The 25,990-nt window shown below is 37.3% G+C and overlaps 2 protein-coding genes across 5 annotated transcripts in view; one reads left to right on the top strand and one right to left on the bottom strand.

Annotated features, from left to right (window-relative positions):
- Positions 1 to 1,583: 1,583 nt before the first annotated feature.
- On the bottom strand, positions 1,584 to 17,645 carry LOC112565406 (ectonucleoside triphosphate diphosphohydrolase 1-like). 2 transcript variants are annotated; one of them, XM_025240843.1, is made up of 12 exons: positions 17,509 to 17,645; positions 13,235 to 13,518; positions 12,080 to 12,210; positions 11,593 to 11,713; positions 10,885 to 11,035; positions 9,683 to 9,854; positions 8,526 to 8,759; positions 7,110 to 7,265; positions 5,512 to 5,664; positions 4,686 to 4,802; positions 3,405 to 3,542; positions 1,584 to 3,085 (listed from the first exon to the last, which is right to left on the bottom strand). In XM_025240843.1, exons 2-12 carry the CDS (start codon positions 13,503 to 13,505, stop codon positions 2,861 to 2,863), a joined length of 1,869 nt encoding a protein of 622 aa, XP_025096628.1. In that variant the 5' UTR covers positions 13,506 to 13,518; positions 17,509 to 17,645; the 3' UTR covers positions 1,584 to 2,860. The 2 variants fall into 2 exon arrangements, with proteins under 2 accessions (XP_025096628.1, XP_025096629.1); XM_025240844.1 differs by lacking the exons at positions 12,080 to 12,210; positions 17,509 to 17,645 and having other exon boundaries at positions 13,235 to 13,368.
- Positions 17,646 to 17,796: 151 nt separating this feature from the next.
- LOC112565410 overlaps positions 17,797 to 25,990 on the top strand; it is a 30,211-nt gene continuing 22,017 nt past the window's right edge. Inside the window, exons 1-2 of one of the 3 annotated variants that reach the window (XM_025240850.1) lie at positions 17,797 to 17,916; positions 18,125 to 18,379. In XM_025240850.1, coding sequence (XP_025096635.1) covers positions 17,896 to 17,916; positions 18,125 to 18,379 — 276 coding nt within the window. In that variant the 5' untranslated portion in view covers positions 17,797 to 17,895. Of the gene's footprint in view, positions 17,917 to 18,011; positions 18,380 to 25,990 lie in introns of those variants that run through there. The other 2 variants (XM_025240848.1, XM_025240849.1) reach the window with 2 other exon arrangements.

The following is a 25,990-nucleotide window of genomic DNA, read 5'->3' on the forward strand; positions in this document are numbered from 1 at the left end:
TCAGGCTTTTGTCTGTGTTCTATCATCTTGTCTATCTCAGCTATTTTATAGTAACTCCTTGCTTGTAGACTTTCCCATGTACCATCTTAGCAGAAAGTGTAGAACTCCACATTATGTGTAGAGCTAGGGGATATACTGTGTCACTCCTCCTTCGTTTTCTGTACTGGCTGCTCATCTGTTCTTCGCATTCAGTATAAGCTTTCAAGCTATTTTAATTTCTTTGCAGGCTCCTGTCCTATTTCTGTGACCTTCTCTTCCTATCACCAGAACAACCACATACAGTCACGGGATTTTACTGTGCTGCAAAACAGTGGAACTCGCACCCCTTTATACATAAATGCACTGTGTTCCATCAGCAATATTCTTAACCGCAGTCCTTATGCTGCTAGTCCACTTTCAAACTCTTTTCCATCTATTGACTAGTTTACCTCTGCAGACTCAGGAAACAATCCTTTCTGATTTTTTCCCCAATTCCTCTTTGCATCTAATATGTTTGTCTTTTATCTTTTGTTTGCATAGTTGTTTCTCCTGTCCTTTGTATGCTCTCCATGCCACATTCTCATCTCAAGCGCTGAGAGCATTTATTAACATATAAAATACCTGTCAGTAACAAATGAGGTAGTTCAAAGGAACTTCATTATTGCATTTAAAGTTCTGATTTACTCTGTTAAATTACAAGGAATGAAATTCTCAGGACCTACATTTAGACTATACTTGGTGCACAAGGTCGGGCAAGATCAAGTACTTCTTTAGATGTTCAAAAACTATTGCTGTCTGATGTAGAAAATGCAATATTAAGCCCTTTTGATCTGCAATTTGACAGGTTACCAAGGTATGGTTACATGCTCCCAAGTAAACTATGCTTTTAGGTCAGGCTTGTACATGGCTCCATTAGATGTGAATTTGCAAATCAATAGGTACAATAAATAATATTTTAGAGGCTAGAGGACAATGTTGAAAGGAATAAATTTGTAACTGCCAGAGTATTACAACTCAAAGTTTCTGTCAAACAAGTCTGGACCAGAGAGGTGTTTTGGCATGATGGAATGTAAGCCATCAGGGAGCTAAACCTCGGGATTCCATTGTCTCAGATGCAGGTCGCCCTGCACAGCTGACACAGGCATAAGACAAGAAATCAAAGGAAAAGGTGTTATCAGGAGACAGACCAGTAAAGACCAAAGATGGGAATGATAAAATGGCAAGAACGAATGGGGACAGTTGGAAAAAAAAATGAAAGGGCCAGTAAGAGAAGAACTGAAAAGTAAATATGCAAAGAGGTGGTCAGCTTTAGGCCTGAGAGAGCTGAGTCTTCATCCCAAGCACAAAAAGTCAGGCCACAATGGCATTTTGGCAAGTTTAGGTAAAATAAAATCAGTGCTGTATATGTCACTGTGGACCTCTGGTATGTGATGTGAACTCCCAGACCCCGAAGCAGGATTTTGTGAGTCAATTTGTCCAGATCCTGATCTGGGAATCGGCGACAAACTCTATTAAAGGCATTCCAGAGACAAATTCAAACCAGGGTTGAGAGATTGTTGGTTCAGCCCTTCACTGATGTGTAGCAATATCAGAATATCATACACTTTGTTTTACAAAAGCTTTTAATCAAGATCTGTTCCTTACATAATGCAACAAATTTTCAATTTACTGTAAATCAGTTACAATGTAAATAATTTAATCTTAGAAACAATACCATATTAATGAAGTCTAATTTTCTTACAATTGCACACTCCCTCTACAAGGCACAACCATTTCTGATCTCATTTGTCCAATCATAATGTGAAATGTATAACATGAGATATAATCTTTTCAACTAGAATACATAAATTCAAATGAATTGTTATTTCTAGCAATCACATCACCTTTAAACAGTCATACTTAAAATCATGACTAACAAATATTCAAAGCATAATCGTGATTGATTCACGAGCAGTAGTATTAATAAATTTTAGAATTTCTACAAAGACTAGAGCTTAAAGTGGTGCCACATCTTTATACAAAACAAGCTATGAAAATATTTTGATATGAGATAATCTCAGCTGGGCACATTCTCGTTAACATGTTTTTCATTACCTCACCAAGCACTGCAGGTTCAAAGATAAAGAAATTGTCAACAAAAAACATTTGTCATAGACCAAATCTTTGATTCCCATAACCCCCCCCCCCCAAAAAAAAAAGTTACTTTGTTATATTGTTCTTTGGTAAAAATGTGCTTTCACAGTATAGCAGAAGTGAAGTACACCCCAAAATGTATTTTCTGTAACATGCAGAAAAAAGGTAGTCCCCTGATCTTATGGTCACAATTTAGTCCTTAGTCAGTATACAGTATCTTGGGGTTAGCTTTTGTGCAAGTGCTACCCCCTCCTCTCCCTTGATGCCTTATTTCCCCCTCTACAGAGTTATCCACACCACAACTAGGTCAGCTGGGATAAGTGTGCCATGTCACAGTATTCTCTCCCCTTACTAATCTTTACATTTCCCAACTCTCTATAGAGTTAGGTATCAGGAATGTTCTTAACAAAGGTAATTTCAGGGAAGCAGTCTATAATCACAGGCTGTCTAAATGGCATTGACTCACAAGGCTTAGAGTTAAAGGTGAAAAACATAAAATCTGGTTTTGTCAAAACACTTGGAGCACATTCTGAGCAGGCTCTCCTTGCTGCTTGTGCAATTAAGGATTGCAGTTGTGCACTCATCCTCAAAGTCAATAGACCACAGTGTTAGAGAAAATCAAAAATGGGAAATGATTGGTTACAAAACTTAAAAGGTTCAGGATCCTAAAATCAAAAAGTGGGGATACAGAACGATGTTTAATAAGCCTTTTCCAGATCAGTCTCAGAGGTGCTAAAGTGTAGCATGACTAGACTGAACCATAGCTGCTGATAGGACTATAATGTCTCTGAATCCTGTAGTGGCGTCTGCCTTTCACAGCAAACAAGAAAGCAATGATGATGAAAGCTACAAAAAGGATAACCAATAATACAAATAAAACTGTGTTCATGGGCTCTTCTGGTATCATCACTGATGCTTCACTGCTTTCCTTGATCATGAATCCCAAAGTCCAGCCCACATCTATGCCGCTAACCTGAACAAGGACCACAAAGTAACTGTAAGTAAATCCATTAGCATTTAAATTTGGCTGACCAGAATTATTTATAAGTGTAAAGACCCAGCAGTCTTGAATTTGGCCAATGGAGGCCTACATAACCTATAACCTACATAACATATACAATGAGGACACAAACATCTGCACGCAAGTTGCACAGTCGATATTGAAACATGATACTGGTGTAGTGAATTAGGTCCATGGTGGCATACATAGCCTATTGCTCACATCACAGTGGATATTGGAACATAGTGATATATATAAAAGTGGTGATATTGCCTGTAGTGAAGCTACTTACTGTTTCCACAAAGTGGATTGAATTCCAAGAAGTAGATGGGTCGAACTGATACCCCTCCACTAACAATATGTTGATGTAGACTGATTGAAAGCAATACCAGACCAGGTTGTTTGTAACATCGCTCTTCATATGTTGAACCTGATAAACCAATACTAAAACATTTTACAAGATACAATCATCACTTGGCATAGACTGAACCCTGAAAGCAAGACAGAGTTCAAAATTTCTTATGATGCTAAGAACAAAGCTCACAAAAGTAACTTACATCTAAAGGCTATCCCCAACTAACCAAAGTTTGAGTTAGACATCTGTGCCTACAATCAGTAGCAAAATATTTATGTGCACAGAAAGGTAAATTATAACTAATGCTGATGACAGAGCACATGTACGTGTTCTGACTTGTATACAAAAATTTACTTAGATCACATGACTGTAATTTTTTTTGTAACCTAGAGACTGAATTGTACCTGGAGTAATATTTAATTACAATAAATTAAACTAGCTGTACTATCATCTCATAACTAGGCCTTTTTCCAAGTGCGCTGGGGCACCCTACACTCCTCCATAAACCAGGAGACACGTGGACAACTCTTATGATGCCTTCATGCAGGAATCATCTCCAAAGCAATTTCATTTAAAATTGGGGTAAACAGCTAAGCAGGATGTAATGTAGGATCATTGCCAAGGTCTTTTACCTCGAAATTTAGAACTATGGAGGAGGCGGGTGGAGCAGAGGTTCTAAAAGGCAGGCCAATCTGCCTTAGTAAGATTCCATACACTGCTATAAATTAAAAATGTCCTTGGCACCAGTGACAAACTGGTGGACGTTCACCTCATGAAAGGTGAAAATGTGTAGCATAGGTGTATCTGATCCTAAGTCTACTAGTTACTACATCTCCTCCTGCCTCAAGAACAGGGTGGGCGGTCAGAAAGACAGGGGATGGTTGGCTGTGTTTTATGCCATGCCAGCAACTAAGGCTATATCATAGCGAGAGAAGGTAATGATACATAGATAATAAAACATCCTTAACAATAAAATCCAACATAAGGAAAAAGGATGATATAAAAGGGTAGGTAATATCTAAAAAGGGTGTTGTGGCCTAAATGGCCACCAATTAAACCAGAATTTAACAGAGCATAAAAATCTTTAATACAATAGTATCACCTTTATTATCACCTTAAAACTAATGGCTAGATCTCTCTAATGGGATGATAAAATTCTCAAAGCTTTTCCAGTCATTCATTGGCAAAATAACTATTCAGTTTATCAGCATAGCTTACTTGGTCCCAATCCATACTGCAGAGTTTCGAAGATGCATTTGTGAAGTGAGAATAAGAAATTAAGTTGCTGGAGGTGAGATTTAGGAACTCCATCAGGTAGAAAAATGAAGAGAAAGCCTGCAGTGATACACAAAATAAGACATGCACAAACGCATGTGTAAAAATGGTGGTACACAAGGCATATGATATTAAAATTATTGGTCTATTAAATGGAACTGGAAAAAAGTACACTCCTAGGTATACTGGCATATACTGTATATGTTCATATGTAAACATATGCATATCTATCAACAAATATATCCACAAACACAAAATAAAAAAAATGATGCTTAAATGTTTTTTCGTTTTAGTCTTGAAACTGAGCTTTGCATTTGGTTATAGATGAAAGCACAATACCCTTTTGACATAGTTAAGGTATTTATGGGTTATGGATGTTAACATGATACCCTTTCAGTTTGATTTGTTGAGACATTTAAGGTGTGGTTGCTTATAATTTCATGTAGTCCATCCTGTTTACTTTGTTGTTACCTGTATATTTTGTGTATAGGGTTTGTCACCCTTTATCTGAAACAACACTGGATTTCCATTCTGCTATAAACTAGCAATGCCAATGGCAGAACTTTGACTCTTGGCTGATGAGAACTATTTATAAAGAAATATATTGAGAAAATGATACACACACGACCTTTTGAATTTATATATATATATGTAATTGTAAATAACACACGATAACAAAGATGATGATCATCATGATGATCATAAATACTGACATTACGGTGTATGCACATCATTGGTGACAATAAAAAATAAATATTTAAATGCTTACATAGTAATCACCAAATACTGGAGGTTGGAAGATTCCATTAAATGAGCAATGAGAGAAGTTACAAGGTGATGAAAAGTTGAACAGGCTGCTCTTCACCAGAGCATCACAAGCTGAAGCATTGCTCTCACCGACAAAACTGTATTCTGTATCCTGCTGTAAAATTAGCAAGAAAATAAACTGTATTCTACATCATATGCCATAATACTGAAATATGTCAGAAAACTTATGTATTTTATATCCTGCTGTAACATTGAAAACTATATTCTATATCCTGTCATAAAATTAACAGGAAAATAAACTGCATTCTGTATCCTGCTGTAGGATTATAATGAAAACAAGCTGTATCCCACATCCTGCTATGATATTAAATAAAAACTGTATTTGATTTGCTCAATGTTTGCTATTAATCAATACAACAGCTACGGATGTGTTTGCCTGGCTGTAAATACCAAAGTGCTGAGTGATCAGTTTGATATTTTATTCCTGATCTACACAAAGAGATATAGTTTTATAGAAGCTTTACTTTCTGATGTATACAGTGCTTGATTCTGAGTGCAGTGATCATCAATTGTTGTTTTATTGTGCTGCCTCTCCTTCTTTTCTCTTTTGTGATCTTCTCAGTTGTTGTTTTGTAGTACATATAAAACTACCCTTCTCTTTCTCTTTTACTCACACATTACATGTACACAATATTATGCTACAACTCATGCTATTTGTTATAATAAACTTTCTCACAGTTAGAACATTTTAGCCAAAATATTATATCCTTTCAGTTGGCTTACAAAGGTTAGTAATCTTGTATCAGAGCAGACCTAGAGATCTTTAGTTCCAAGCTAAAGGTCAACCAGACTGCAATATTTTTTTTTGACCACCCTGAGCCCTGTACAAGATATTTCTCAAAGTTTGAGGGAATAAACCCATTCTGTCTTATATGCAAATAAATATGCAAGTTTGTTAAAAAGATTATTTGTTTCACTATTTACAGATTCATGTTATTGCTGACAAAACTAAAATCTAGCACCTAACCAATCCCTGATTCTATCATAACAAAATATGTACTTTACTGTAAAAAAAAAAAAAAGATGCCCATCACTAGATTTGTCCATAAGTAGAAGAAACATTACCTATGCATTATCATGTTTATTGAATAACAAAACTCCCCAATGCTACTCACGAGACTGTAACTAATGAAATGTAAATGCATGTTGGCCGTGCATGAAATGTAAATGCACACTGGCTATGCAATAGGAAGCAGATTTGTAAAACAGCCATTACTGCAGCGGTTCTCAACCTGTGGGGCGCGCCCCCCTGGGGGGGGTGGGGGGGCACGACGTGCTTACAAGGGGGGCCCGAAGGTGGTCATTTTTTAAAGTTTCTTATACCGGTATTAGTAAAATTAGCTTACATTGCTGGCTAAGGGGGGCGCGTGGACTTACCTTTGTTCGTCAGGGGGGCGTCACAAGTAAAAGGTTGAGAACCGGTGCATTACTGGATAAGTACAGCAGAACACTTCTATGATTTATTATATTGTCTGATAGTGGGTATGTTTTGTAACAGAGATAACTGGATGGGTAGGGATAAATGCTACTACAATTTACCATATTGTCTGATGGTGGGTGTATTTTGTGACCAAAAGCAAATACAGAATCTGGTCCAGTGACACAGGGTGAGGTAAAGATGTCTGCATGAGAAACATTCACAACACTACCCCTAGGAGCACATGGATTTCTGACTGTTCTTGTAAAGTTTTGATCCTGAAAAATAGATACCACATATGAATGCATGCAACCTCTTCCCCCACATCCAAAACACACACACACACATGCAAATAAACTTACAATTTTAACAATATTTTTACATTACAAAAATAACAAATAAAATGTTACAATTTAAATGACACACTATATCCTAAGTGTACACTGTGGAGATACAAAGAGGTTTAAAATGTTTCCTACTAAATATCAACAATGTAATTATGACAAACAATTTTTATCTAAAATTATATTTGAACAGTTGTTTTATCTGCTATTTTAATTATTTTTCACACAGTTAGTTCATTAAAAGCAATAAATAAATGCAGGTTTACCAGAACCCAGAGCTCAAATTGAGATAGGTATTTATATCAGCACAGCTTTTTCTCAAAGATCAAAATAACAAACACATGGAAATTAGGTTTCTTGCAAACTGACATGTGGCTTGGTGGTTGACACAAAAGTTACTTTGCTTAAGTCCCTATCTAAGTATCCTCCCCTACCAGCCATGATGTTGGTGCCTTGTAGGTAATTTGGGAAAATATAAAGCTAAGGGAGTAAACCACCACAACAAATCATGATGTGAACCCCTTACTACATGACCAAGGTACCAGAGACAGCAGGAAGATGTTCAATGTGATCAAATGCTCTTACATATGTGATGAAGGTAAGCATCACAGCTGAAAGATTATTACAATCCATTCCACTACAAATTATGATGTGAACATAATGAAGGCACCAGTGACAACAAGTTGTTTGGTGTGATCAAGGTAAGCAACACAGCTGAAAGATTTTCATCATTTGTCCCTTGACTGGTATCAGTTGTTAGGGAGAGAACATGGATAGACAAGGCAGCTGATAAGGCTTGCTACTCTTGCCTGTTTTGGGTGACAGTGAGCAGATCCTGCCAGTCCACTCCTTCATATTCGTAAACCAGTATTTCCTCTGGGCATATCTGTAAAGCAGGATTGGTACTACAAGGGACCTGTACAGATTGTATGTTGTAGTAAAACCTGATGTTAAGGCTGCACCAGACCACTGTCAATAGGGAAGCTATCATACAGGTCCCTGTTGCTTTAGTTGGCTCTGTTGATCTACATGACAAAGGTGAGAAATGTGGGTGAGATTCCTAGTTTGAATGCTTGGATATGATCTTCTAGAGACTTTCCCTACTCACTGTAATGAACACACAATGAACTGCAAGAAAGCATTTTTGTAAATGCACAAGAGATAATTTTAAGATTTTGAGTAAGCTGATACAACCTGTAGAAGAACAGCCTGCAGGCGAGTGGCTGCTTCATTAATACCAAAACACAGGAAGCTGTAGGTATAAAGTGAGTACTTTTCTCCATACAAATTCATGTTGAACACAAATTCTTCTGGAAGTTCCTGAGTGTTGTTGGGTATAAAACTGATTTGTGCAGAGGCACCACCTAAGTCAAGTGCTCCAACAGAGCTTACAATAAGGTCTGGAACAACAGCATCTGATGGTGGATGCTGTTAACAGAAAGAAACCAAACATGCATGGCAAGATTATAATTATTTGCACAATTTGTACTCGAATATAATAAGAATATTGTCAATGTTATAGAAATGTTATATATTACAATATCCTAACCAGTTTATAACAATTTATAACAATAAAATAATCTGCCACATCAAAAGTGAATGTTTTGGAATTACAACCCTGAGCCCATATTTAAACTATCACAAAAAGTAAGATCCTTAAGAGCAGATAATAATAATTTATAATGCTTTAAAGATCAAGATGCATGTAAGTTCACATACACACAAAATAAGTAAACCAAAAATATATGAAAAGGCAGGAGCCAGCAACAAACCAAAAAAAAAACAACCAAGAGACAACAGTTATCAGGACATAAAATATCTTAAATCTGATGCTAGAGTCCTATCCTCATTAAAAATGTAAAGACTGCTGCCTATGAGGTGGACCTAAACACAGAAAACAAAAAAAGGCATGGTGGGAAAAAAGATGACAGGAGAAAGACCAATGTAGACAGAAGATAGAAAAGACAAAACTGTAGTTAGACAAGAAGATGTTTGTTTAGAAGAAGAATATAGATGAAAGGTCCAGGTAAGGGAGAAAAAAAGGAAAAGCATAAGAAAAAGGGGTGGGCCAGCTGAGTCACAGCCAGAGAGAGGCTTGGTGTTCATCCCCGGCATGAGAAGCTGAGCCCACGGGGGCAAATGAGAAAGGGAAAAGATGAGAAGTTACTGACTGATACAAACTGAGTATGATCCTAAAAGAAGGAATGAAACCATGAGCTCCTCCAGAAATTATTCCAAACAAAAAAAGAAACTTGTGATCAATTGCATAAAAACGTCATGTAATTTTAATTTTTTTTAGAAGTATGAGTGTATAAACACAAGCTACTGAAATGTCAAAGTACCTGACTCACCACATGAAAAGTGCCGGAAAGGTAGTTGCTTGTGATCCAAGAGTAAGCCCCTTCTTGTGTGCCAGTCAAAATACGAGACTGCGACTGGGGCTGCGCAAACTGAAAGTGATACTGGGACAGCATCTTCCGAACAGATTCCATGACTGCATCACTAGCACTTTTGTTCTCTTTCCTGCATTGATAAAAAGACTGTCAAAAAAGAGCTTAGCCTGATGTAAGTTGTAATGTGTAAACATTCATACCGTATGTACACATACATACCATGGGTAAACATACAACATGTAAAGATTTATACAATGTGTAAACATTAAATATAATTATATACAACTGTTCTGATATACTTTCATAATATCACTAGCATGAACTAAAGATCTGAAGAAAAACTATTAAAACACACAATCAAGACAAAGCCAAAACTATTTAAGCACACAATCAAGACAATGAAGAAATAAGGCCAAGAACTGAACTCCTCTGACACAACCTTTCAGTTGTTGAGAAGTGAAGCATTAGAGACCCTACTTTTCTTGAGGCCAGCTTTCTTGTTGTCTTAACTTCTCCAACCTTCTATCTATGGAGTCAGGTGCCCATAGAACAGCTTATTTAAGTGGGAGAACTATGCTCCATTACTCAGACATTGAACCTGCACACCTTTGGGATTGGATGCTGTTACTTAAACCGCTAAGGCAGTCTACACTTGGTACTTCATACCTGCAAAGATGTGGAGCCTTCAGGGTGCCACCTGTAAGTTAAGACTTAACTAGTTCAAGAAAGTGCCAGAAAGACTGAAGTTCACAAGATGGGTGCTGTAGTATAGCAATTCAAATGCAGGTATAATCTTGAAAAACCTAATGGGCACTTACTTGCTGCATTTTAGCATTTCCAGAATAGCAGTCATATAAGATGCTTCATCACACAAATAATAAATTTGCATCACTCTACACTCAACATACTCCATCAATAATGACTATATCACAACACTCAGTGTACGATACTCTATCACACCAATAATAACTACATCACTTTACGATTAACATACTCCATACACTCAGCATAAGATACTCCATATCAGTAATGACTACATCACCCTACACTCAAGCTACTCCATCACACCAATGATTACTATATCACTCTATACTTAGCTGAAGCAGCTAGCCCTCTTATCACTCTATAATGTCACACTGAAAACAGTGTCTTGTACTTACTCTAATAGACGCATACCCGCTGTGGCACCTAAATATACTGGTGTTTGACTTAATTTTTCTGCTGGAATTTGTCTTGTAGCAAAATCAAGACATTCCTTCAAACTAGCTCCTGCACCAGATGCATTGTTGACATATGCAGAGATTGCCCCACCTGCAGAGAGATTAGGTCAGTAGAGAGAGAACTAAAGGACCCAAAACTGACTTGGAACAACACAGCTAGGCTTGCTGCTGAAAGATAATAATAGAAGTCTCATGTACCGTCTAGGTATGAAATGGACTAAGTATTATTATCAAAAAGTGACCTCTTTCTAAAAATACTACAATAGTTTTAACATCTGATGCATGCTCCTAATTCACTAAAAAACCTGTACACTGGGCTTTTGTGACAATTTAATTTTGAAGCACAATAAAAATTATACATTTTCAACAAACACTACCTCTCATAAAAGAGTCTTTACAAGTACGGAGAAACAAAAGTAAGATGGTTCTTTGTAACTTGTGATTGAACAGATCATCACTTTTTACTGCAATATTGCACTTTGATCCATACCACATAACATCTCTGATTAAACTTTCCTCCATCACAGTTCTCTGTAGCATGACATTTTATCCATCTCCTTATGATTTACCAGTAATATTACATTCTAATCAATCTAACCTACCTGCAACATCACCATCACAAGTTTCATTTTCACTAGACTAACTTACCTGCGATATTACACTTTGGTCCATCCTGCACCACAAGGCCTGTTTGATTAAACTTTTCTCCATTCCATTTGTAGATGAACATAGAAGTGTGGGAGGAACCAGCATCAAATACCACACCATACTGAAACATTGTCAATAATTGAAAAAAATCAAGTGGCTATTTTTGCTAACAAACAATAATGCAAAAAGGCAATAACCTCTGCATTTATGATGAATGTAACTAGTCTTAGAGATAATGGTGAGCATCTCTGTGTCCTGTGTTTGAAATCTGTTTGTACATCAGCTGACATAAATCCAAAACAATTTCATTACCAAGAATCTCTGTAATTGAATTAAAAGAAAGCAAGGTACATTTACAAGCAAAACATACAGCCTGATGGTAAATGACGTTTTGATGGGATCTTAAAATAGTATGTCTGCAACACCATCACCAACATATATAAATAAAATAAAAACAACACTAAATGAAAAGAGACAAAGCATTCACATTATTATAATCTTCTTTTTTTTGGTTGATGTAGATAATGACAATGAGGCCTACTACTCCTATTAGCAGGCTCACTCCTCCCAGGAACCAATAAGTATTGCACCTCTTTGTCCCTTGTGCATAGAATAATTCTGGAACAGAGACAAAATTTTGCTGAAAAAAGAACTAAAAATTTTAAAAGATCAAGACATACAGGCAAACATTTTTTTTGTTGTGCACAGTGATCATCAGTCTCCTGCAAAATTCAAATAACAGGACTCAGAAGAGCAGAATAACATGATTCAAATAATAGGACTCAGTCAAGCAGAATAACAACATTCAAATAATAGGATTTAGAGGAGTAGAATCTAAATTTGCAGTTGAATTGTGTAGCATGCTGCATCCATTAAGTGCCCCCAATGAACAAAGTTGGTGAAGGGACTGAACTGAGCCCTAACCCAAAAAAAGAACAATATTTTTCTTTAATGGTCACAGTTTTAAGTGCTAGTTTCCTATGCCCACTCCATCATCCGAAAAACAAAATTGCCTCAAGGTGGAAGTACATTCCTACTAAGCAAACCAACCTTCATCAGCCCTGGTCAAGGTTGCTCATCTCTAGCATGTCATGCAGGAATGATTGCGAAGGTTGGGAAGTTAGAACAGGCTGTTAACTGCAAAATGTCTTAAATTCATGTTTTTCTTGCAGTCCTGTGGCATCACCAAGGAAATTATCGCCTTTCGTCATAAAAAAAGATGATAGGCTTCACCATACTATTACACCCTTTGTCTTCTTCCTTTGTACAACTACTGGAGGACTAAAGTCATGATTGCCTGAGAATATATAACTGCTCCCCTCCACTTGATCTTCAGTTCTGTGATAATGTTGAAGAGAATATGTGTCCATCCAGCTGTGCTAGGTACCTGTCTCTGTTATCAGGGAAGGCATAGGGAATGGAAGGAGAAAGCTGCACATTTTCTATTCCATAGACTGGAAAAACAGTTTACTACTCCTACACCTACTGGCTCATAGGATCTTCCTTTTAACTAAACATCTATATCCTGACATGCAGGGTTAGTCTGTTAAAATGTTTTCCTTGATTGCTTGGAGTAAGCAGGCATTAGCTAAACACTTTTTTTTTTTATCATCAACACCTTATTTTTGGACTGATCTCTTACCTCCATCCCTTTTCCAATATACCACACTGCCCTCCTGAATGTTAGCTGAGGTCAGAGAATAATCCAAAGGTATTAAATCACCACTGAGTAGATGCAGCGCAAAGTCTCTGTTCATAGTTATATTTGCCTCCCTACACAGCAAACGTAGTAACTGACGCCCAGTTGCTGTGGGATGGATCTTGATGACAAACATCCCTTGTGGGTCACCTTCAGGTAACTCTGAGTGCACAGTGATGGTCAAAGCTCCTACTTGTTTCTCAGTTGGCACCATGATAAAAGTGTTTCTAATAAAAGACAAATGATCATGCGTTAACCCTTCTGTCAAAAAATATTGGTACAATGATTATTAGAAGAAATCTTTTAGTGAAATCTCATTACTGTCATCAGACACATAAGGAAAAGCAATGTGTGTGTGTGTTTAATAATAAGCATGATCATGCTTATGAAGGAGAATACTCTCAGCACTTGAGACAAAAACAAGACATGGACAGCATACCAAAGACACAAGGATAAAAAATAGCATTGACAAGTAATAAAAGCCAAACACATAAGACACGAAGAATCAGGTAATAACCAAGATCGAGTTATGTGAATCTGCAGGCATAGATAAGCAGGCAGACTAATCAATAGACAACAACAAAAAAAATGTGACGGAAAGGGTTAGAGGATAAACTACCAGAGTTAAGAGTAATACTCATGGAAGAAATGTGCTTTTAGCGCATGTTTAAAGGACTTGATGGTGGGTAGGTGGCAGATAAAGAGCAGAGTTGTCTGACTGGGATGTAGGGAAAGGGAAGTTCAGGGAAACAGGCCTGCAAAGAAATTAAAACAGCACAGACAGCTTGTACTGAATGCAAGCACAGATGGTGAGCCAGTGAAGAGAATGAAGGAGTGGAATCACATGGTCCCATTTGATAACTTTAAGCACCAGACGTGCAAGGGAGTTCTGAGCTTTCTAAACTTTACGAATAAGGTATGCAGGGCAGCCTGTAAGCAAGGAAGTAGAGTAATCACGGCCACATAAAATAAACATAAGCAGTGATTGAAATCTTGACAAATCCATGCCATTTGTCCTATCCCCATCAAGTGTAGCAAGAATATCCATTTCAATTACAGCCCAGTTGTAGGGTTTGGTTTCGCTATTTTACATTGCTGTGGAGCATGTTTATCAGTAGTACTAATGACAGCATAGTGTGCCAGAGATTTTTGGATGTGTTAAGGCAGCTAATAAAATTTAATGCCCGTCTACGTTTATTGAAGTTTTCTTGTGTTGTTACTTTGTATGTTTTCCTTGCACTCTAATAACATGTATGAGGTGCTATCTTCATGTATGCATTTATTATGTTTTCTATATGCTGGATAGTGGGTTGTGGTGTGGGGTGACCAGTTAAGGGATAAACGACTGACTAGGGTGGTATTAGCACTTTGGTGCTTGAGTTAGGTGCTGTAGTGCTTGTTTTGCACCCTTTGTGTTTTCTACATGTTGGATGTATTGTTCGATAGTGGGTTGTGGTGTGGGGTGACCTGTTCTTTGCCTGTTGAGATGTAAGTGAATCCATCAGACTGGGTGTTTTGGTGTGAGACTGCATCTTGTAGCAGTAGTTTTTCTAGAAGTAAAAGATATGTCATCAGTGAATTATTTGACTTTTACATATTGTGAACTTTCAGGAAGGTCTGCAATTATTATGTTAAACAGTAAGGGACTAAAACCACTTCCCTGTGGGACACTGTTGTCAATCAGTATCTTTATGGAAGTTCGGGTCTTTGAGTCTTACTGATATTTTCCTGTTTGATAAGGATTTATTTAATTGAGCTATTTTATCTGGAGTGCCTATACGGAAAAGTTTCTGAAGCAGACTACCAGAGCAAGTCATAGGCCTTCTCAATATTTTTTCTGGCTAAGAAGCACATACTATTGGTCTAAGCAGATGGGGCTGTTTTTGCTTTACCTAGTTTGGGGATGGGTACTGCAGCCATTTTCCATATGTTAGATAAGGATTTCATTGAAAAGCTCTACAAATAAGATTTTTGGTAGTACGATAGTATTTATGAAGCCTTTGACAAGTGATAAGATCTGGACCTGAGGCAGATCATTGCCTTTTAGTTGTTAGGGCCTGCTCAAGCTCTTCTGTAGATATTCTGTCTGAAAGGATCTCCTTAATTTAGATCAGTCATTTGACCCTTGTCTAGTAACTCTCGTTGTGGGAAGCACATAGACATGGCATCTGATAGGGCCCAATACTCCTACCTATTCTGGGGAACAGTGAGCAGGTCCTGCACAGGACAAGCAGTCTAGTCTTTGATGTTCATAAGCCAGTTCTTCCTCTCACCATGGGGGTGGGGGTGGGATTAATTGGGTTTCACGCTGAGCCAGAAACTAATGCTATATCATGGAAATGCAGCCAGTCCTGTAAACAGATGCCACATGCAGAGAAAGAACAGCCTGCCCAAGAAGAGAGCTGAACCCAAGACAGCCAACCTTCACTGTATTGGTGACTGGCATTAACTGTTGCACCACCAGGTTACCACAGCATTGGCATTTTCTAACCATGAAATATATAGGCCCATAAGCTAACAATTAAAAATTTCAACTCTTGATTGGCTATGGTCATATGGTCGCTACTACCGCCTTTTTTGCATTATCTGTGGTAGGAAGTGGTTGGCACAGACCTCCTTGAATGGCAAAGCAGGTTCACCTTATTTTATTTTTTATGGATTTTTGTTGTTGCCAAGTTCTTCTTATGTTTTCTTATATCAGAATATAATTGATTTAGACTAGGCAAATTGTTTTTTTCTGTGTATTTTAAAATCTAGGTCTAGGTTAGAATCTGAGCTAGTTTCTTGGAACTGTTCTGCCAAGAGGTTTGCTTTTTTTTAAGTTTGTCTCACATTTTAAACCATCTTTTAGCAAGGTTGGTATGGCAGTTCTAGGGCCCTGGTTAAGTCTTTAAATCTTTTTATAGCTATCATTTAGATTTAAATCTAGTGATTTTAAAAACCTGTGCCATTCTTCTTTTTTGGCTAGCAGAATAGTGCTTTTTTGTTGAAGACTTTACCTTTCTGTATTCTGTTTTAGGTCTGTTGTCTTCTGGGAGCCATACATCACATCTTTGTTAGTGACTGATAAAAGACTGCAGTTAACTTTTTCAAAGTATTAATTCTGGAAATTTAGGATCTGTGACTGTTTTAACTATTTTGGAAAGTGGTCACTCCTTAAGATGTCTTCTTTGTAAACCTCCCATTTGCTAATTCTGGGGTGCACAGAAATAGATGTATGGCTGAGGCTCAGTCTGAATCCCCCTGGAAGTAAAGATGAGCAGGCTGACCATTATTTAACAAGCAAATATTAGGTTCTTCCCTTTCTTCTTCTAACATTTTTCTACTTTATCTGCTTTTAGTTTTGACTCTCTACCTCAGAGTGGATTTTTAGCATTAAAGTCAAACACAATTCAAAATAAATGGGGCCAAAAATTCCATTGGAGCCAAACAGAGTTTCTAACTTGTTAAAATACCAGTCATGACACTGTGATAGAACTCTTGCTGGTCTAACCCTTGCCAGTTTACGAAAATACTTTACATCCCTGGCCATAAAAAAGGACAAGATTATATTATTTTTAAGGGCACTTTTTGCAAAGAACACTATCAGATAGTGATCAACATGGCAATGCTCATTTCTATGTGAAGAGAAATCCACATTAGATGTGTGAAAAGGGGCGTTTCATTTGCTCTACCTTCTTTTCATGAAAGAGCTGCTAATTTCTCAGTGCCTTAAAATGCTGCATTTCTGAATGTACCTATAAATAAACTTTATCCAAATGAGGTGAAAGACAACATTGCTTAAGTCATCCTCTGGACTTCCTCTACCTGTAAACAGCAACACCATCGTCTCACAATCAGACCGATTAAAATGGTCATCTAAATAGAATTATAAGTTATCGTACTCCTCTGCATTTGCACTCAGTGTAAAGGGAAAACAGGATCATTGTCTACACACACCTCCAAGTGGGTACAAGTCTCTCTAGACAAGATAACTATCACTTTAGTCATTCACATGCTTAAAAAAAAAATTCTGCCCTAATTTTACTGCTGGCTCATAAAGAAACCACTCAACACTTCTAAGTATGCTCGCTTTGAATTAGACGGGATTGCATGTATGCGGTAAGGATTCAATAAACCATCGTTCATTCAGTCTAGCCCAGAGATAAATGACTATTTAATTTACTAACTAAATTGTAAACAGAACAAAATATTAACATTAAAGTGAACAAACCAACCTATTTTCCCTTCTGAAGTCGTCTTACAAAGCAAAGTTGCTTATTTCCCGGTTTTGTCGAGAAGTACAGCTGAATGTACTTCGTCTGCTACCTCCACTCTGCTTGTCATGTCTACTGCAGCCGCACATTCGTATTTACCTGCTCGTGAAGTAAATAAACATTACAAGTGCATCATTATTCATAAATAAGTGTATCTTCCTGTATAATTAGTAACTACTGTATTTTAAAATGACCATAAACAAAATTGTGAACTGGTACCAGATATCTTTATGAATGGATTATGATAATGAGTGCGCCGTCACAGGTCTAATTACGGGACCAAATAAAAGTATTGTCCAAGTTTTTCATGTCGTTGTATCGCTTGTTGTCTTCAATTTTATTAAGGCCATGAATTCAGGCCAAGTTCAGGTAAAACGATATTTTAAAAGAAGATTTCTACCACTTCGAAATAGTCATTTGTTTAATTTGTGCGAAATGTATTGCTGATTTGTGCGAGTAGTTATTGAACGAGTGACCTAGATGTTGAGTGTCGATGATGAGATTGCTGCCTGACTTGTGTCTTCACATGCGTGCCGATGGAGGAATCGCTCCAACAATTACTATGTCTTTATTTCAGTTTGTTGGCTCTCCCTGTGGTTATCATGGACCCTACACGTTTTACAAGGCCTTTCAATATGTGGACGATGGAAAAATTAAGGTTTTGTCGATTGGAGAATTTTTCTTTTTGAAAATATTGGAAGACATTCCTGTTTGCATCGGCGAAATTCAACTGCTTTGGGAGGAGAAGGGCACAAACCAACTGTTGGCAAGCGTCAGGTTGTACTTTCAGCCGCAAGATACTCCAGAGGGAGAAGATGATATCTTTGGAGAGGTGAGATAATTCAGTGTTATTGTAGACGTGTATTCTTAACGATGATGAACACAACTGAGAAGGATTACAAGGTAGTTTGCGCTGCTGATAAAATCGCGGTCATCGCAAAGCTGTTGTGTGCGTCGCATTATTGTTTGTAAAGCCCAGAAGGTCTGTGTTCGAGTGGATACAATACATAACCAGATATTTATCTTTTATCTTAGTTTTCGGCAATAAAGGAGTGAAACTATCGAGTAATGTTATAGTGATTTAACCGCACTTATTTACTAAGTAAGCAGTAGCGTGTATAGAAGGGAAAAGTGTATTGCTTTGTGTAAAGCATATACTGCAAACAGTTGTGTCCGCCAGCAAATCGACACATCACTGTAAACCGTCTCAGTGTGTCAGCAGCTTGGGGTTGGCGTGTGCACAAAGTCTCAGGACAGCCGCAGTGACGTGCAGCGTTCTGTCGATCTTGCTTTTCAGGACTGATGAACTTTAGGTGTGTACTGCTTCTCAGTGCGTTCTTGCGTTGGCACATAGAAGGGTTCACTTTATGGAATCTTCACAATACTAACAAAGGACTGCAGTTCACATCTCTTTTTATCAGTTTTAGTAGTTAACAAAGATTTTTTTCCCCCACCATTGCATCATCCAATTTTCTTTTTATCTTGTTTTCCAGTTTGCTCCAGAACTATATGCCTTACAAGCTATCTCTAGTACTTTTATGTATGGAATTAGGAAGAAGATATATTATGCCTTAGATATGAACACTTACTCATTCTGTAGGTATAAGAGATAACTAACAGATATTTGAACCTCATGAAAAAGATGAAACTGAAAAATTTAGTTTGAGTTGAAATTAAAGACATCAATTCTATTTTGTCAAATGTAGTATTAGGTGAGTCAGTGGAGAAAAAGTGTACAAAGAAAAGGAGAAGGGGGGAAGACTTGGAGACATTTGGTATACAGGAACACCAGAGGAAAACAGCTAACTAGAAACATAATCCTAGTAAAAGAATAAGCACAGGGCAAGTACTCAGTGCATGCAGTTTCAATACCAAGAGAGTTGAATGCTTATAAGAGTTCAGCAAATAGAATGCCGTCACATTTATTTGATTATATTGCCATTTTGTTTAATTTCACGTGCAACTAAAATCTATGTACACTGTAAAGTTACACTACTTTACATTAGATAATGAGCTCATGTTTGTAAAGGAATAGGCACGAAAAGGGGATTGACTGGTAGATATTAGATATTTATATCTTAGTTTGTACTTTCAGGCTTAGTAGACAGTAAGTTTATGTTGGTAAAGGAATAGGCCTGAAATGGAGATTGACTGGTAGATATCAGTCTTAAAGAAATATTTATATCTTAGTTTGTACTTTGGGGGTTAGGGTTAGTAGATAATGAGTTCATGTGAGTAAAAGAATAGGTCCACAATGGGGATTGACTGGTAGATATTAGTCTTAAGAAATATTTATATCTTGGTTTGTAGTCAGAATTTGTCTGCATCATGCATTGTACCTATGGAACAAATCAAAAGCAAGGGAAAACTTCTAAAGCAAAATGCAACATGAAAACGTAATGTTGCCATACAGCAATACTGCTAGACATTCCAGACTATGCAGGGGATTGGTACAACATGCTTACTACTTAATACATAGTTACTGTTTATTTTGAGCATGATTATAATTTGTTAAATTGGTGCATTATTCCTTAAGATTTTGCATGTTTCATTTAACTGTATCATTACGCCCACTTTATAGCATAAAAAGTAATATAATTAAGATCATGAACTGGTGACATTTTTCAAATGAATAAGAGAGAATTCCAGACAGAACAGAGGGGTAAAAAAAATATAGTTTTCACGACAGTTGTTTTAAAAGGGAGCTAGTAGTTTGTATGGAACTTGTATATGTGTGTATATAGATAAATTGCATGCTGACTTTACATGATAAGGAGACTATTGTGTAACTTTGTATGTTAAGGGAAAAGGTAAGTTGAATTTCAGGTGTTGACATTTCGAATTGTTTGTGCTCAGCTCTAAATATTGGTCTCAGAACAGTTATTTACTTACCATAACATCTGAAATACAGCTCTCAGGCCTTATAAGGAGGCTGCCATGCTGTGTTGTTGAGTAACATCATCAAAGCAATCTGGTGCAGAGTTATCTGTCAAAAGTGTGGAATCATTGAAATGCTGGCACTTGGAGACCATAAGTAAAAGTTTGAGTCTGAGCACAGGGATGAAAATTGAATGAATGGGAGAATACTGACATGTCAGCAAACAAGGTTACAAAACTAACAAAGTTTCAGGGTGGCAACTACATATTTATTGGTAAAAAAATCAACCAATTTTTGGACCAATGATTTCTACATGTAGAAGAAGAATGCCAGTGCAAAATTGAATGAAGGTCCTGCATCACTTGCATTGAGACTGGAAGTACAGATTTTCATACACAAAAACAAGCCAATGTCCCACATTCATCTTGCTTTCTCAAATGGATAGGATGCAATCAAGACATTTGTTTGTAACAATAATAGTTCTGGTACACATATATTTCCCATGATGAGGAAAGAAGGTCTTTAGAGGGTGAAAAAAAGAATAAAGCTTATATACTTCTGTCCATGATTAATCTTTCTTTTGAATATGCACAGCTAGTTTTGAAAAATATAAAATATGTGATTGTTGGAGCTGGTATATAGAAAAGATGGGTTGTTACAGACTTTAAAGTGGTCTACTGTCTGAATATCGGATAGAGAAATGTGAGTTGTTCCAGACTATAGGGTCAAGATGAGAAAAGACCATTATCTCTGTTTTGTACTTTAAGCTACACCTTTCTTTAGATTGCAAGTTTTCCATACTTCTTGCAAATTCCCTATTTTCCTCTGCTACAATTTGATCTGGCTGCCAAATGCAGTGACCAGTGGAATTCAACTGAAACATAGGTCATGCATTAGTGATGCAAAAAATGTTTGGAGTACTTAAATCATGGCCAATGGGGTTGGGCTGTTGGCAGCATGATGTGGCCATGTCTGTAAGGTCCTGGCTTCTGCCCTCAGGCTGGTGGCTTTTTTGTTGTCTTCTTGTCTACAGGATATAGATTCCAGCACCATTGTTCTCTGCTGCAGCAGAGCCATCTATATAGAGATGGGTCCATAGTTTCGTTGATAGAAGATAGAGGACTCCGAAGATGTTTTACTTAGTAGATTTCCTTTCAGTGCTGCTTTGTGAGATTTTTTTCAAAATTTTTTTACCAGTGCCAGAGATCTTGCTTCATATCAGAAGAGGACTAGTTTAACTCCATGCAAGTTCTTTAAGGATATGAGGAATCTTTGGGCTCGTGGTCTGTTTATGTCCATGGACTGACTTTAAAGGATGCCCATCTGATCTAAAACAGCTTCTACTTTTTCCTCTTTAAGCCTTTGGTTGGTTCGTTGGTTGCATTAGCTTGGGGATTTTTGTTGGGATGTCCTTGAAGTCTTTTGATTTTTTTGCAGCTTGGACTAGAATCTTGGTGTCTCTTTGGTTCTCAGGTGGTTCCTGTAATCCTCTTCAGCTTTTGGATGGATATTGATTCATGGCTCCAATAATGAGTCACATCACTTGGGGTCTGTACTTTGCCAGCTTTCTTGAAAATGGATTTGACTTTTGTATCATTCTATACCCCTGCTATGCTTCCTTATATTTCATGTCTGAAACGTACGTTGTATTAATTTCCTATACTTTATCTTAGTCAGATGAGATCAGTAACTGGACATAACATGAGAGTCAATTATTGAGTAGAATTAAATTATTATTATACTGACACATGAGTGCTTTTACTTCTAAAGCCTCATCATTTTCTGGCGCCACGAACACTAACATTTTACTGCCTTTTTACCACTGAATTTTTTTTTTTCCATGTGTCCCTCTGTTTCAAACGTGGATGAAGTTGTGCTTATTTAAGAACTTGCTTCTTTCTTCCTGTCTCCTAAAATCTTCCCCCTTGACCTCTCACTCTATTTTTTCCCAATAGTAAACATTTCATAAACATTTTACAATAGTTAAGTGCCTATTAACCTCATGGACTTTTCTGTTGTTTTATTATTATTTGATATGTTGGAACTGTCCACACTGGCAAGAAAATGTCAGATTAGATTATGTTTTCTGATAAGTGACCGAACACAGCTTACACATAACACTTTCTCTTATTTTACATGGCCTTGTCACACATGGGTGGTAGTACATTAGAGACCGGTCTTTGCACACCAGTGATGCTTGTTTGTTTGTAACATCGTGCCAGCAACTAAGGCTATATCACGGCAACAAAAGTAATCTTAACTTTAAAAGTTTAGGGAAAAAACCTTCCAAGTAATACAACCATAACATTCTTTAAAAAATCAACACAATAAGTAATCAATAAGTAAAAGATTGGGTAAAGCGTAAAATGGAGTGGTGAAGCCCAAAAAGGCCACCAACAAACCAAGAATCAAAAGAAAAACAATTATCAGGACATAAAATTTCTTAAATTTGATAATGTCCTATCCTCCTTAAAAATGTAAAAACTGCTGCCATTGGGACGGACCTGAACAAAGAAAACAAAGAGTTTCCTGTAAAAAACTGTTGTCAGATAGTCTGGAGCTCAGGACAAACAATCAAAATATGTAACGCATTAAAATTTTCCCTACACCATGGGCAAAGAGGGATGGTGGAAGCAATGTTTGAATTTGTACTTGTCACTGTTTTGAGAGCACACTACTACCAACACTGGAAGCTTTCAAGTGCGGCTTTCATGTGTTGGACAAAACTGCTATCTTCTGTATTGCAGACATGGACCCTGTGTAAGACACCATCATCGGTACCTTAAAAAAATTTTTTCTTTTGTGTTGTTTACTTTATCTTATAGGGTAGCAGGGGCAAAGCTTCATTGTTTGCACACAATGGAGTACTGTATAGGCACAGTGAAGTCAGGTTTTGCATGCAAAGTTGACATTCTTCTGAATTTTGGATCATGTGGGAATGTATGAAACTTTGTCATGCCAGAATTCTTTCCTGCATATTCAGTAATAACACCTGCTTCCAGTCTGCTTGCGTTTCAACTATTTGGTATTTTCTGTACAACTTGTATTAACAGACACACTGTGCCAAGCCATTTTTACTAGGAGCAGACAATTGGCAATAACATTATATGATGTTACATGCAGTTTTGTGCCCAGAGGGAGATGTAAATAGGTGAGGGAAGTGGGCAAATAAAGATAACATTCCTAACCCCGAGAAATCAATTTTTATTATCTTTGCAAGGACCAAAACTAAAATTTGTCTTTGTCAGGGAAGAGAGTTATCGCTTCTGACTTTGTTGTAGCAGTAGTAATGTGAACTTATAATGCACAGCATCATGACCAAGATACATCACACTTTCAGCGCAGACCAATAAAGATTGATGAAAGATAACAGCTTGTGGACAGTGAGGTATGTATAGGCACACTGAATAAGAAAAATTAGGTATAAGAGTAGAATGTAAAGCAGTGTATAAAGGTATGAAGGGATGTAGATATTATAAATGGTGTAAGATGGAGTCATTACATGATGGTTAGTATGACGGACAGTATTGCCACGGAGTTAAGAATAGTGATTCAGGGTTAGTACTTTGTGAACAGATGTTTTCAGAGAGCGTGTGAATGTAGCCGTGGAGGAAGAATGGGGAATGTGATGTGGAAGAGAGTTTCACTGCTTAGCAGCACAGAGGGAGAAGGTCCGTTGTCCATATGTGACTGTCTTTGTGGGAAGGAGGGATAGAATGCAGGAGTCTGATGAGGAGTGAAGGTTTCGGGCAGGAGTGTGGACAGACAAGATTTCAGTAAAGTAGTATGGGGAGGACCATTCAAAAAATCCATAGCATAGAGTTGAGGGCTTGTAGTCTATTGTAGCTTTAACTGGCAGCCAATGAAGAGAGTAAAGAAGTGGTGTGACATATTCAGATTTGCAAGTCCAGAAAACGACATGAGTAGCTAGCAGAGTTCTGGTTTTTCTGAAACTTATCAATGAGTCACTGTGGACATCCAACAAAAAGAGAGTTGTAGTAGTCTAGAACAAATGAGCAGATGAGAATTTTGATAGTTGAGATGGACAGAGTACCGCGAATGAAGCTGATCTTCCGGAGCTCATAGTATGCAGAACGACAGATATGAATCACACAAGAACACTTAAAACCTGTTATATTGATTACATATATGCACAACACACATACACATTCACGCCCTAAGTAAAACAATGCTAAAATTACCATGTAACATAATCCTATGAGTCCTTGTGCCTTTTATTGAGGACAGTGATGGCTGTAAGCATGAAGAACCTTTAGTACTCATTTCTTTGTGCAAGTGGCACTTTGTAAGTTTTGTACTGATATAATATAGTGACCATTCGTACAGAGAGGGTGTATATGGTCTGTATTAATATGATTTAGTGAACATTGGGATGGAGAGGGTGTATAAGTTCTGTACCACTATGATTTAGCATACATCTGCTACAAGTGGCATGACTATTAAAGGTCTTTCAATAAGGATGAATTCAGGATGTGCCACCTGAGTATGCACAGTTTTTCATTTTCCAAAGGTTACATTTGTTTTTTTATTTTTATTAAAATATGTCTTATTGAAAACCAATATAAAACATGTCATGTGCTGGTCATGCACAGAAGGTTGCACTCTTAACCCAGCATGCACATGTTCACTTTCTTTTACGCAGGAATACACTTCATAGTATACTTACCTCCATTGGGTTAGTCTGTAATGCTTAGGAAGTTTAGAGACTGCTGTTTGATGGCACAAACTTTCTCTTAGGAAGTAGAGAGATTGCTTTGATGATGCACACATACACAAAATTGTATTGTGCAGCAAAATCCTTCCTTCTCCTCTCCTTGTTGTTCATGATTTGCTGGTGTAGCTTTCTTTCCATGAGCTGCTGACACCAGTTGTTATGAACAGTCCACGGAGAATTCTGTTAGGTTGCTGATATCACCAAGAGGAACATTTAAGTTTGAAGAATCCTGCAGAGCATTTCCTGTCTGATCAGACTGTTCCTTCTTCTCACCGTGAATCGTGCTTACTGCACAGGACTATAAAGCTGAGCCACACTAAACTACATCAGTAGCATCCTTTTTTTTTTTTTAAACCTTTTGTCAAATGAAACATGATGGCACCAGTATATTGACATAATGTGTGGCGCAACATTAATTTTACAGTTCAGACACCTAACACTCAAAGACCCACCATAAAATTATGATGGTGCATCAGATAAGAATGAAAGAAATAGAAGTGGATGCTGGCAGTGTAGCTGTAGAGTTTGAATTTTTCGGCTAATATCCATTAAATTAGCAGCAGAGGGGCAGTCTGATGTAGAAGTGCATATGTATGTAGCAGAAGTGTTAAATTGAAATCCCCCATTCAGAAAAACTTGCATCCATTGATATTAATCAACACTTGCTTAAAGTTTACAGAGACTGAAACTGGATGTTAGCATAGTGAGGTGGTGAGTGACGCATTACAGTGATATGAAAGACAAACCACAGCTGTCACACGTCAAAATGAGTGTCTCGATCAGTTCTTGTGCGCAAAACTGTTTATGGAGCTGTATAAAACATTGGAATA

Source organism: Pomacea canaliculata, linkage group LG5 (assembly GCF_003073045.1).
Source record: "Pomacea canaliculata isolate SZHN2017 linkage group LG5, ASM307304v1, whole genome shotgun sequence".
NCBI lineage: Eukaryota > Metazoa > Mollusca > Gastropoda > Architaenioglossa > Ampullariidae > Pomacea > Pomacea canaliculata.

Bases quoted from the DNA above. Each gene is read 5' to 3' on its own strand.
- LOC112565406 (XM_025240843.1), bottom strand. From the start codon at position 13,505: ATGGTGCCAACTGAGAAACAAGTAGGAGCTTTGACCATCACTGTGCAC. The intron at 9,855-10,884 runs GTAAGTACAAGA...TTATCAATGCAG, and splicing joins GCGGGTATGCGTCTATTAGA to GAAAGAGAACAAAAGTGCTA. The intron at 3,086-3,404 runs GTAAGTAGCTTC...GTCCTTGTTCAG, and splicing joins CAATCCACTTTGTGGAAACA to GTTAGCGGCATAGATGTGGG.